Below are 13,328 nucleotides of genomic sequence, written 5' to 3' on the forward strand. Positions count from 1 at the left end.
GTGCCAGGACAGCTACAACAGCCCTAACAGCATTCAAGTGTAATGAAGTGGAACTATCACAGCCCCATGAAATTCAGAGAACAATTTAACTGATGAACCAATTGGGTAAAATATTAGTGAAAGTATTAGCAGCCCATTTAAATGTATGCTTTTTCCTCACATGAACACTAGGTTTCATGCAAAGCAAGCCAGCAGGAAATAAAACTGTAAGGCAGGGTACACCAAGCTAATGTATTTGGTGCTGTAGCTTCTGCACACTCATGTGATACTCATGCCTCTTTATGTCTACTACAGTCACATTTCTCAAAAAAAATATTGCTAGATTTAAAAGATATACAGAAAAAAAAAAAACCTTTTTGTTTCAGAAAAAAAAAATGCCTACTTTCAGCTAGCAAGGATCAGGCAAAAAGTTTTGGGCCAGGTTCCAAGTGTCTTTGCCCCCTTGTTGAACACATGTGGTACTGGCCTCTGCTAGCAAGAGACCACCGGAGGGGACAAGTCTTGCCCAACTCTCCGGCCCATGACTGGACACTTTCAGATCACTTGCAATAACGATGCATTTACCAAACTTCCCACCAACAGCCCACTGTTAAAATGGCTTGGTGAATCACTCCCTCCTGCTTGACTGACAGCAGTGATTCATGGGCACTTTAGGCACATGGAACTGATTTAGTAGGAAAACTCTTACTTCCCTAATATAAACAGTTCCCTAATATAAATATATGTGGTCAATACTTCTTTCTAAATTAACCATTAAATTGAAAGTTCTCATTAGTAAAAGACAACTGAGTGAGGCTTTTTTCTTGGAAGGGGCTCCCTCCCAAAGAACGCAAATCCTCTGTTCCCCGTCCTGTTTAGCAACAGAGCAATAAGGTGTTCACATGCAGCAACATCCTGAAATTGCACACAACCTGTCTGGTTGGCTACTTATGCAAGCACCACGGAATACATTTAAAAGAGATGGGTAAGCAGCCTGATGGTTTGCATGCTTTTATGTGCCCGGTCTCTCTGAAGCTCCTGTGTAGAAACAGATTGGCCTGGTAAGTGTTTTTCCTTTCCTCTCAGTACTGACTCTACCATCATTTGATGGTCAAGGTGGTCTGTTAAGGTACAACTTGCTCCAAATCAAAATGAAATCCTTTCTCCAGAGTAACTTGAACACCTGGTAACAAATGCATTAGAAGATTTATCTCTCTTGAAAAGAGTCAAAACATTCAAAGAAGCAAAGATAAATCATAAATTGCAATTGAAACTTGAGTGGGAGAAATGGTTTTAAAGCTGCAATGGAGACACAAAAGCAACTCCATAGCTCATTCTGTCTGGGAGGAAAAGTTTTCAACACTGTTACAAACACACTGAATCATGTCCACATAACTCACTCTAAAGTCAGAGGGATAATAATAATAATAATAATAATAATAATAATAATAATAATAATAATAATGACATGAAGGAGGTCTGCCACTCCAACAATGAACAAAGCCCCTCAACCAGATGTTGGGAGTTGATACTAAAAAAGGTTTCAAAGATGTCTACTGGTCTGCACACAGAGGACAGTACTATCTGAGAATTAGCCAGGATGCACTGGACTGACAGCAGGTGCTGGAGAACCAAACTGACAGCAGGTGCTGGAGAACCAAACTGACAACGACTAAATCAAGACATGCCAACTGCAGTTTTCTGTTGGAGTGGTTGGGTCTTGTTTACACCTCCTAGGAGGGATCCCAAGTCCAGTAAGGTACAATTACAAGCCAAGTGTAGTTTGTATGTGGATAGTAGACTGAGATGCTGGGTTTGTTACCTTTGGGAATTCAAAGAGATTGGATACTGATATGTACAACCAGCTTTGATTCCTACTTCTGTGCACTCATCGCACTGGTACAACAGCTCTTCAGATGTCTGAAAGAACTGAAATTAAAAACAAACAAACAAACAAACCCTTACATGTGTTATTAAAGCTGTTCAGAGTGGTTTAATAAGGAAATAGGTTTTGGCCATGGTTCTCTGAATTTATAACTTATTCCCAACAAAAAAAAGGTACTAGCCCAGGCCCCTAGATACTTCTCCTAGCAGTAAGCTTCACTCTTACTATGAAAGGATGAATCACAGTCACAAGTTTCTGGCCAATAATCCCTAGGAAAGTCTTGAGGCATGGATTTAAATGGATTTTGGTTCCAGGATTCCTCTGTGAACTTGCCTTGGTGAATACCGTACAGCATTATTTGGCATCTTGGAAAGACAGATCAGGCATTGGGTGCCAGGCATCAAGAAGATACTCGTATACGGGAAGGAGATGTGCATCCACTTCACTCCTCTGGGACACGCAGGTAGCAAACACCAAAGTATCAAGCACCCATCAACCCCATTTCCTTTGCAGGCAACTCGGACTGATATATATGGCTGTTACCTCAGTGTTACATTTGGCTCCTTCACCCCATGTTAAGCTATCATGTTAGACTGGTGCCTCTAACATAGGGGTCAGGAACATTTTGGTTCACTGACTACTCAGACATTTTCCAGCTAATATGTGGGCCCTTCCAGAAGGATCATCTCTGTAGAACACCATGCTTTCCCAAGGAGCCTTGTTTTCTCAGCTGACTTAGATGCCTTAAAGGCAAATCATGGACCTTCAGGGACTCCTGCAGCAATCAGGAAAGTACAGCCCTGGAGGACTTGCCAGCTGTGCAACAGAAAATGATGAAAATTAAACTGTCCCCTATAAAGCTGCAGGGAAATAGCCAGGACAGCTTTACTCTTCTCTGCAAGAAGGGTAAAAGCAGGGTACTGTGCAAAGCTCTTCACTGACTCGGGACATTGTGGCATCAGTTTATGATCCGTTCATACTCAGATAGCTAGCTTTGCACCCCTAAAAGCTAAAGTATTGGGTAAAGGGAAGTGGACGGATGCTTTTATTTCTTTTTTTAATAACATGAGAGAAATCCAAGTCTGCAAGAGAACACACAAAGGACAACAGAGGCCTAAGCAGGAAACGGGATGAAGCACCACCACGGGACCTGAGCTCTTCCTGGCTTTAGCGCTGACTTTTAAGGGGTGATAAAGGATATAATACCACAAATGAGAATCAGCTCGTAATCCAGCAAAGCCTCTTGCAGTGTGGTCCCAGCACACAGCTCTGACACCTGCACAGATTTGGGGTGGACACCCACTTTCCATGCCCAAGCAGTGGGAGGAAGTCTCAGTTCTTGAGTGAGAGTGTTTAATCCCTCTGTTCCCAAATGATATGACAAGGACCCCTCAAAACTTACCTTGCTTCCATCCCAATGGACCACCCAGATGAAGAAAGCTTCTAGAGGGATTGAGCTAACCCTAATAGACTAATGCAAGCAGCCTAACCGTGCTCCAGTTAGCTAAACAAATGGCAACACATCTAACCAAAATCCTCAAAGTAAAATACAGGGTTAGGTTACTTTTTCCTTGATCAATGCCAAGAGGAGGCAAATCTTGAGAAATGTAACAGAGGGGGTAGAAGTGGAGAAGGGGGAGAGCTGCTAGAATAGCAGCTTGAAATCAAAACATATCAATCTGGGAAGCATTCACCTGAACAATCACCTATCTTAAGGGAGCAGGGAAATTTTTCTGCCATCTGGGATGATGACTAGTCACAGGATCACATGTTGAAGCCCTCTGAAAAGAAAGGGTTCAATGGAGCACTTTACCGGAAAGGATCACTCCTGCAAATTGCATCCATCTAAGTAAACACAGCCCAGCAAACAAGCAGCTAGGGTAACCTATCTCTGAATTTTAAGTGGAAAGTACTTGAAACTAAAAACATGCTGTGTATATAGCTTTACAGAGAATAAAATTATTGCCAATGGTACAGGCACTTCAGATGGATAAATTACAAAGTCCTACTGCTTAAAAAAAACATGCTTCAATGGAGCTAGATCAGATGTTAGGACTGCTGATTTGCTTTCCATTGGCTTCAGACCAAGAGCAAAGGAAGAAAAACAAATTAAGATCTTCAAAAGAGTATCACAATATTTGTCAGTGGAGACCAAAACACTCATTTTCACATGCTCCTTTCCCCAACAATATTGGGGAAGAGTTTTGTGCTCTGAAGGGAGTGATTGCTATTTGCTTTAAAATATCCTGAGTAGGCAATACCTGATCTAATCTTATCCATCTAGGAAGGGCAGCCTGAGGACAGCAGGGAAAACTTCTGAGTTCAGGTCTGAAGCCTTCGATTCACGCTTTCCCCCAGGCTCACGCTGAATCGCTTCCAGTTAGCCAGGCTATAAACAGTTCGTTTGGTCTAGCCCTTAAATGTGTCTGGTCATTCAGACCCACTGAGAGCTGCCACACTGGCAGCCAGAAGGACCCAAGATGTGGATTCACAAGGAGTTTAGTGCAAACTCGGGCTGCCACGAAAATGAGTGGTTAGTCCTTCCCCCTCAAGCCCATTCCTACTCCTTCCTTCAACTTGGTGCCCTGTGGCCAGTAGCTGAAAACAGAGATGTTTGGTTTTAATAGGGTTGTCCCCTTGGAGGCTCAGCAAAGTGACCAGCCCACCAGTGCGTTCCAGTGGGATTCAGCCTCTTGAGTCACCAGAGCCAAACTGCCCGACTCAAGGATCTCCAGCCTTTGGAGATTCAGAGCGCAGCTCAGGCTATGTCAGAGACCTTAGCAACAACCTCCGTCTGAAAGGCACTGTGGGACTGCGTGAACAAGAGCTCGAATCAGCGAGAGGCACACTACAGCAGAAAACTAGTAACATCTTACTTTTAAGCACTTACTAAACTATGTGTCATTAATTATAATTTAATGATCCATGACTTTGTCTTCATTTCTTTCCTTGACTCCATCCATAGTCAAACGACTAAGATTAGAGGTCTGAGTCAATCTCAATAAGAATCCTATTTAGGTTGAAAACAGCTATGTTTTCCAGACTACAGCCTGAGATGTACAGAATGACTTTAATAGGAGCAGAGCTTCAGCTGCTGAAGATACTCTGCCTGGAAAAGCGATGACCAAGGAGGGCTATAAGAGCAGGCTGTAAGGTCACAAGTGTTATGCAGAGAGTGAACAGGATGCAGGGGAAGCCAGAAGGAGAAAATTATTTCAGAAAAGAGAATTCATGGGGGAGAGCTCAACCCAACACTCTTGGATGCATTCCTTGCTCAGGAAGAGTCAAATCACTGATTTTCTGGGATGAGGAAGAATGCCCTAAAGGAAAGTTCACCCGTACTCTCCCAGTTTGTTTTTTTTTTCTTTCTTTCTTTTCCTGAGCACTTGATGTTTGGGGAATACCAAGGTACTGGGCTGGATGGTGCTTTCATGTGACTGAACCAGTGTAGTCCTTTTACATTTTTAGGTTATATCCTCTATGCCGCAAAACCATTTGTGAAAAAGTTTTACACAACTTAAAAACAAGTATCAGCTCTCTGGAGTTTAGCCATCCTACAGAACGTAATGAAACACGATAACCTGTTATAAAATTCCCTGAGATAGTAAAAAAACAATATCTACTGGAAGGATATTCTAATTTTAGACTGGTTTCTCTGAATGTCCTGATCTAATTCCCACAAAAACGTTGGTTTCATCTCCTGCAAAATCTTTTTATATAGGGATTTGGGGTTTTTTTAAGGCTTGAGACCCCAAATTCCTTCAGGCTACCTACAGAGGCCTAAAAATAGTAATAAACTTGAAAATCAGACAAAAGGGGATTTAATGCGCCAAGGAAATCATCTGGGGCTGGCGCCGAAGGTGGTGCAGTTTCCAAGTCAGTCGAGCAGGAAGTTTGCTCACTCTCCCCATGCTCAGCTTCACAACAAACACTGGACTGAAGACACTGTAAAAACCTTTACTTTCCCTACAGAGTTGAGGGACGACATCTTGCTGCTCCTTCTTAAAAGTTATGTAAAAAACCTGGACTGCACCACTGTAATTCTAACGTTGGAACTGAACTTTCCAGAGGAAATCACAAACTGAGTTATAAAGCTCAGAGAGGAACGAGCTACCCTTCTCGTATGTGAGTGGCCGACCATGCAGCAATGCTTTGGTCACCGTGTCTCCTTGGATTTTAATGTACACACAAATCAGACCATGCTCTAAATACTGCTTGTAAAACACCACCACTCCCCTAGAAAATACAGTCCACCCATAGCTTCAGACCTCCTAGGGACTACTCCTAATGTCTTCCCCCCACAAAGAAAATACCAGCACTGCAAGCCTATGGAGGCCTCTGGCTTTGACAGGCACTGCCATCACCACCTCGAACATCATGAAAACCAGACAGGGAGGAGTGGGACCTGCAGGGCTGTAGGCAGCAGCAGGTAGAGCTGGCTCATGCCAATCTGCAGCAGACACCCATGAACAGATACGCTGCTGGCACCACGGCCTGGCAAGTGGATTTTGCCGCATGGCTAGAACATCTTCTGTACGTGCAGGATGTCTTCACCCGACTGCCCTTGTAGTGGAGCTTGAAATGTCAAAAGAGATTCATGTCCTACATGAGGCTGTATCCCCCCATTTGATGGTCTAAAGAAAAGAGCAGTCAAATTATCCACAGAGTGGGGAACATGGAACAAGAAGGTGGCAAGACGGGCACAAAACTGTATCTCAAGGTTTTCGTTCCCTAATTCCCCTCCTGCAGCCTCAGTGAGGGCTCATAACAGCAGGGGAGCATGGGATTACATTTGTCTCTGAACATCCACCTGAAGGAGCAGGGAGTCTCCCACAGGCAGATGTTTAGCTGCAAGACACAACAGGGTCATTTCACAAAATCTGGATCCCAACAAGCAGGTTTCAGGATCCTGGGGATTTCACAACCCACCGTCAGAACAAGCTGTATCCAACTAGAGCTTGTCGCCCTTCAAGCAAAAATGGGTGAAAATGTCAGCCAATTAAGCTTTTTCCACCTACATCGCATTAGCTCCAAGAGCCAAACAGGATCCCAGCAGAGCTCTCCGGGAAGTCTTGCTTCAGCAGATCTAAAGCCTTAATGTTAAAATGTTACGAAAAACAGAACTGCTGCGTGGGTGCTCCAAAGCCACCCTGTGAATATTAATCGCTTGTGCACGTTGAATGTAATTGTCTCTCCAGTATTAAAAAGCTCTCCTTCTAAATGAGCGGAAAGTGACTCCTACAGTTCAATTTAAGGTTTAAATTTGGAAGGGAAAGATTTTCTTTTCTTTTTTTTTTTTATTTAATATAAACCATGTACTTGTAAAGAACCTATGGATAAGGGATTATAACAAAACATATATGGTGGTGATTCCAGCATCTCCTTTCCGTGATACATTCAAGGATGCATTTTTCCAGTAGTAGTGGTCAGCACATCACAAAAATTACAGCAACTTCTGATAAATTTAGCCTGTACAGAAAATACGATGATGTACATATAGTTGAACATGCATGTAACAGAGGCTGGATTAAGGAATCAAACACAAGGGCACAAGCCCACTGCCGTGGTTGCAACTTATTGGCGGGACCTCTTTGGGAACCAGGCTAGTCAAAAACTACCCACAAGTAGCCATCAGGACCTTTCAGTATTTCTAGCACCAGGGCAGGTGAGACTAAAAAATCATGCAAATATCCCAGTTATGACTTACCAAAATCTGAAAAAAAAAAAAAACCCACTGGCAAATACAAACCCAAATTCTTGTGAGGATGGGCAACAGTGATCTGAGCAGAAACCTCACTCCTGGCTATGAGGCTCAATTAGGTGACTTTGAACAAGGGAGCTGCCTCTGCACTGTTAAATAACACAAGGACAGTGACAGGTCACTGGCCTGCAGATCAAGAGGGAAAACTGTGTCCAACACCATATTACACTAGGCCCTGGGTCCCCTTTGTGTGGTGCTCTTGTGGTCCTAAGACATAACTATTATTTTGTGGGATCCGGATGGGGAGAGGCAGTTCAAAAGGCTGGAAAAAAACATGAAAGTTTTGCCTCAGACCACTAAATTTTATAGCATAAAATGTTTTACAGCATGAGGACATATATGGCAGGTTGTGGGACAATGCTCAGGGTGGTCATCAAGAGTGTGAAGCCCATTGAGAAAGTGTTGAAAGACTGGGAAGGGCAGAAGGAAACAAAATTTCCCAAACTGTGACCAAGTACCAGCTGGCACAGGCCAACACAGTGCCAAGGAGCACATTAACAGCAAAGCAGTAAGGCCATCAGCTCTACATCTCAGCTTCCATCGCGTCCAGTGGTACCATCACACTCTACTTCACACCAAGGCTGTCAAGTAAAGATGAGCAAAGAGCTGAGATCCTGTCAGACTGGGGACCTGGTACAGAGACAGGTTGGCAGCTTCCCTCCTCCCACCCCATTCAAAGACACCTAATTGGGTTCACCAAGGAACTAGTCCTTTTACTTTGTGTGCAAATTTGGACTTCCTTTTTGCTCTATCAAACACATAATGATAGTCATTTCCCTAAGCTTGCTAAAGGTGTAGGCTTGGGCTAACATGACTTCACTGCTGACAAGTATCTTACACTTACTGTACGCTGCTAGGATTAGAGACTTGGGGGGAATTTTGACCTTTCCAAAGCTTTAATTTTGTTGAATTTATACGTGGTAATAATCACTGCTGAGACTTCTTATAGCCACCGTCTCCAAGCTCAGGAGATACTTCTAGTGAAACTAGCCCCACAAAGTGATTTCCCTGGGTATGGCTGAGGCCTCGAAAAATGCTACACAAATTCGTGTCTTTCACTAAGTGCCCCAGAGGAGTCTTCTTAATGCCAAGATAGGCATCAAGAAGAATAAGAAATGCTTCGCTGTTCACCAGCAACACTCTTCTCTTTTTCTTAAATACACTTGAAAGAGGGCTGGAGGCAGCAGTTGCACCTAACAATCTCCATGAAAGCTGCTATGTTCAAGACTACCAAATAACATCCTTTTTTTGGCTTGTTGTTGTCGTTCTCTCGCTTTTTATCCTGCACCGCCTTGATGGAGCACCAAAGGGTTTTTGCACTCGCATCGTAAAAATACCTCTGAAAATAAAGAGCTGATTTTGAAGTACAAAGCTGCTGTTGTGGGACACTGCAGCATCTGTTTTAACATGTCATTTTTATATTTAGAAGCAGCGTTATCTCCACAGATCAAGCGCAGCCAGTAAGTCACTCAGCAACCCCTTCCCATCAGCTCTCACAAGTCAGTGCCAGCCGACGTGGGAGGAAGGACATGCTCCTCTTGCCCTCCAACAGCCCTCCGCACCTCCGCAGCTCCGCACCTCCTCTGCGGCATGCTGCAACCTGCCTGAGTCACGCTGCCCAGCCTAGTATCTCTAACGTTGGTGCTCTGCCAACAGCTCAGCCCAGCAGCAGGACACGAGCCTGCCGGCCTCTGACCTTGATGCAACGTGCCGCTTTTTTCGTTTTCTGGGTCACGTGGCACACTGTGTGTAGGCTGCATGGCATATGTAGGAGAAACCATGCAATAAAATCAGGGGGGCCACTGAAGCATGCAATCTGGTGCACAGCTCTGACCTGTGCCGTCAGGCTGTTCTGTCTGTGTCCCCTGGCCACGTTTCCGAGCCGGTGCCCACAGCTAGAAGACAGTGCATGTAAAAATTGCCACAGCCAGCCTCTTCCATTAGGTGTCTAGACCGCTGTTCTGAGGGAATCCAGCAAGCCAGCCGAATGAACTTAAACTGAGCACAATATGCCGGCAACGTGTATGCCATACGTAGCTTGTAGGGGTGGGCAGGATTTGTAGCTCCTTCTTCCCCGTCCCTAAGAGTAGTCTGCCACTTAGTGTAAGCAGAATTGCTGTTTGCAGTGCAAGGCAGTGCTGTGTAACTCAATCAGGCAGAACACGGTAAAGAAAAGCAGGGCAAAACATAATAAAGACCCAACAGCAGCCATCAAAGTAAAGGTCACAGGACCGGTGTCTGGAGGGCGGGAGGGGCACCAGATGGAAAAGCTCATCTTGGCTCTGTGCTGTCTGTTAAAAGGATGAAGGATGAAGGGTATGACGTCCTCCTTGGCTAGGAGAAGCAGCATCTTCTCTATACATCCCCCATCATTTTTCAATTTACAGCCAGTGAGCACCGTGGTTTGCAGGACTGGCAGTCTCCTGCAAGGGGACAGCACTATTTCAGGGTGATGTTTTGTACAAATGTGAACATTGGCTAATTAACAGTGAAATTTCAGCCCAGCTCAGTATTTACAATGGAGGAGAGGGGAAACACTCCCAGGTTTCTCTTTTGCTTCCAGCCATGAGAACCGAAGAGTGCTTGCACATGTGCAGGCAGGGGAGGGTGATGGGGCAGGGAGGGCAGAGAGGGGAGACACAAGCAACGCGCGTGAGCTGCCTGAGTGGAGTGATCGGTTTTGGCAGCTACCCTGGAAAAAAAGGCACCATCAGCACTGCGAAACACGCAGGAAAATCTTTAGCTGGCAAATGCAGATTTGTCTTTTCCAGAGGCAGTGAAGAATGGAAAAGGCCCAAACAGAGTTGCAGATAAGGAAGGAAGTAGTGATGGGATCAAGCCAGCTCCGGAGACTGGTTAGTTCAGCTCTCTCCTGGATACAGCCCTCTTCTTGGAAAGGGAGTGTTGAAGGAAAACAGAGCCTAGAACAACCTGAAATATCTTTGTCTACACACACAGCTTAGCAAATGCCACACACTTCTGTTTTACATAGAAGAAAACTGCCTTACCTGAGTAGTTTTCGCCCTTCTGCCTTGCATGCTGTTACTATGGCTAATTTGTGGGTTGGTAGCCCCTTCAGAAAGGCAGTGGGATTTCCTACAGGGCAGCGTATTGTAATTACTGTAGGAGGGCACATCCTCAGTGGTAACGGATGCCATTTTATGGCTCCCAATATCCGGGATGTCCGACACTAAATTCCGGCAATACCCTCCAAAGGCATTTCGCGGGCCTCCGTTGATGGTAGCGCTCGGAGTTTTGGGGGAATACAAGTCACTCATAGAGTTGGCACGCTGGCAGGTGACCAGCGGCTGGAGGTTATCGCTGGCCTCTGTCCCCCGGGTGGCCTCAGCATCCTTCTCCTCAGCCAAGCCCAGGATTTCCTCATTGCTCGTTAAATGCTCCTGGCTGAGGTCAGAAAGCGAAAACTCCAGGCTGTCCTCGCGCCAGATATCGGCCGATTTGGAGCGCTTCTTCTTGAAGCTGGCCGTCTCCATGAAGTTTGTCCCGTTGGCCGCATATCGATGTGACCTCCCGTCACCCTCTGCCAGGAATGGCGGGTCGTCCCCATAGAGCCTGCTCTCCTCCGAGTCAGGCATGCTCTGGATGGAGGCGGCGGTGAGGACGGTGCTGCTGTCCACGCTGGGGGTGACAGAGGAGTCGGTGTGGTAGGAAACGGGCCGCAGGCCCATGTCCACGCGGTCCACCCAGATAGGGCTTCCAAAGTCCTCTAGGTTGGCCTCCTGGGAGAAGGGCTCCAGGCCATTCTCCGCCAGGGACTGAGGGATGCTGGGGGTGCTGCTGGAGCGGGTGCTCACTTCTGAGTTACGGTGGATAATTTTTCCGGAAGAAGCGTGCCGCGTTCGGCGAGAGGCTTTATTGGAGAGGCGAAGCGAGCGGGAAGTGTGCTTGCGGCCCAGGCTGGTGTGCTTGTCTCCATAGAAGGCATGCTCCACGCTCTGGCTCTCCGCGTTTCCCATGGCGTCACAGTCTGCAAGAGAAAAGAGGGGGGACCATTAAAGGTGGCAACCAAACACACAGGCAAGACAACACATGGACGCCCCAGTACACCCAAAAGAGCTTTTTTTATTTTTTATGAACCTGCCCCGAAATCTACACCACAGCTTCCACCAGGTCTTGCTTTAACAGCAGCAACTAATCCCACAGAATTAATTAAGGGAGCCAGTGACTGCACCAGAAAACTTAGAAATACAACTCGATTAAATCAGTACGTAGGAAAAAGCCAGAAGACAGATATGCTGGTGTAAATGAAGAGTGTAGAAGAAGAAAGGATTGAATCTTGGAGATTGGTGTGAATTGGAGCCAGTTTACCACCAAAGTGCACAGGCAATATCAGCTCTGCATGCATTCACTTGACTCTTCGCATTAGCTTCACTACAAACTCAAAAAATCAGCAGCCATTGTTTATCTGCATGTAACAAGATGCCAAAAAGTAGATGGATATACGCCTTTATCTGAGATTTCACTTTTTTTTTTTTTGCTAGGAACTGCGAACTGAAGCACCAAATAACAAAGTACAAATTCAACTGTTTGGCAGCAAGCTAATGATAGGTTTGATTTCTGGAACAAAAAAAAACCAGTGCAACATTAAGCAGGTACAGAGAGCCCCACACAAGAAAGCCATATTATGAAAAATAAATTAGCATGAGTGACTCAGACTATACAAAAATAACCTTTCCTTCTTACTCACTCTGAAGCAGATAGCTAGATCTAAGCACTTTGATCTAGCAAAGAGAAAACTGAACTGCAACGCAGAGACTGGGTTTCTGTCCCCACCTCTGTACCTAGCATCCTGCATTATTCAGCTGCGCCCGTCCCGCCGTGAAACAGGTTTCCCATCCAGAAGATGGGAGTGATGATCTGGATTTAACCTTGGAAAACACTTTGAGGTCTGTGATCTCACTCAACAAATGTCAGAAATATTTTATCAGTAGTATTGGCTCCTTCTGGCCAAAGACCAAGAAGAAGAACAAGAAAAATAAATGGTAAAGTACATGGCCATTCAAAATTAAACAGAAGATTGTGTATTACACACAAGACAATTATATCTAGATAAATAGCCCATAAATCTTGAACAGAAATTCAAGGTTCTTTTAGTCTTAGTTGGAAAAAAACAAAAAGCTGCCCTGACAGTAAAATAATCTGGAGTTTTTCATTTCTTGGTGCAATTTCCTCTCCTTTAACAGGATGCGCCAATGGGTACTGAGTCAGGTGCTGGCAGAATGAATGTGATCGTGTATTTTCCCTCTCTATCTAAACTAAACACTATCGCTGCTGCACAGAACTGAATTGGCCCTACATAAATTACACAGAAAGCAAGGAATCAATTGTGCTAAACACAGGTATGGCACTTCTGCCGTAGGCTGCCCTGGGTGCATATGGTAGAACTGAACTTCTGCAGTGATACCTCTGACCACTCTTCTCCCCAGCTACGCAGGTCATGTCTGAGGCTAAAAATCTGTTCAGTCCTGGAGCAACAGGCACCTCCATAAATATCTGGACATTTCTGCATCTAAAATAAATATAATCGCATGTAAAGTAAACTATACCAGGAAATACCCTACGTCTACTGAAATTAATGGCTGAACTCCCATTGACTGTCATGAGACTTGGTTATCATGCATCGTTTAGAAAAATAAATGTGCTGGATAGAGGGCAGGTTTTAATCTAAAATAAATGACAGCA

The 13,328-nt window shown here is 45.0% G+C and overlaps 1 protein-coding gene across 4 annotated transcripts in view; it reads right to left on the minus strand.

Moving 5' to 3' along the window:
* The window catches only part of TIAM1 (TIAM Rac1 associated GEF 1), a 152,972-nt gene that overhangs the window by 71,498 nt on the left and 68,146 nt on the right, over positions 1-13,328 (minus strand). For all 4 annotated transcript variants that reach the window (XM_086764485.1, XM_086764476.1, XM_086764469.1 and 1 more), the window contains one exon: positions 10,634-11,613. In XM_086764485.1, coding sequence (XP_086620611.1) covers positions 10,634-11,602 — 969 coding nt within the window. In that variant the 5' untranslated portion in view covers positions 11,603-11,613. The remainder of the gene's footprint in view (positions 1-10,633; positions 11,614-13,328) is intronic.

This window comes from Chlamydotis macqueenii, chromosome 1 (assembly GCF_036417535.1).
Source record: "Chlamydotis macqueenii isolate bChlMac1 chromosome 1, bChlMac1.mat, whole genome shotgun sequence".
Lineage (NCBI taxonomy): Eukaryota > Metazoa > Chordata > Aves > Otidiformes > Otididae > Chlamydotis > Chlamydotis macqueenii.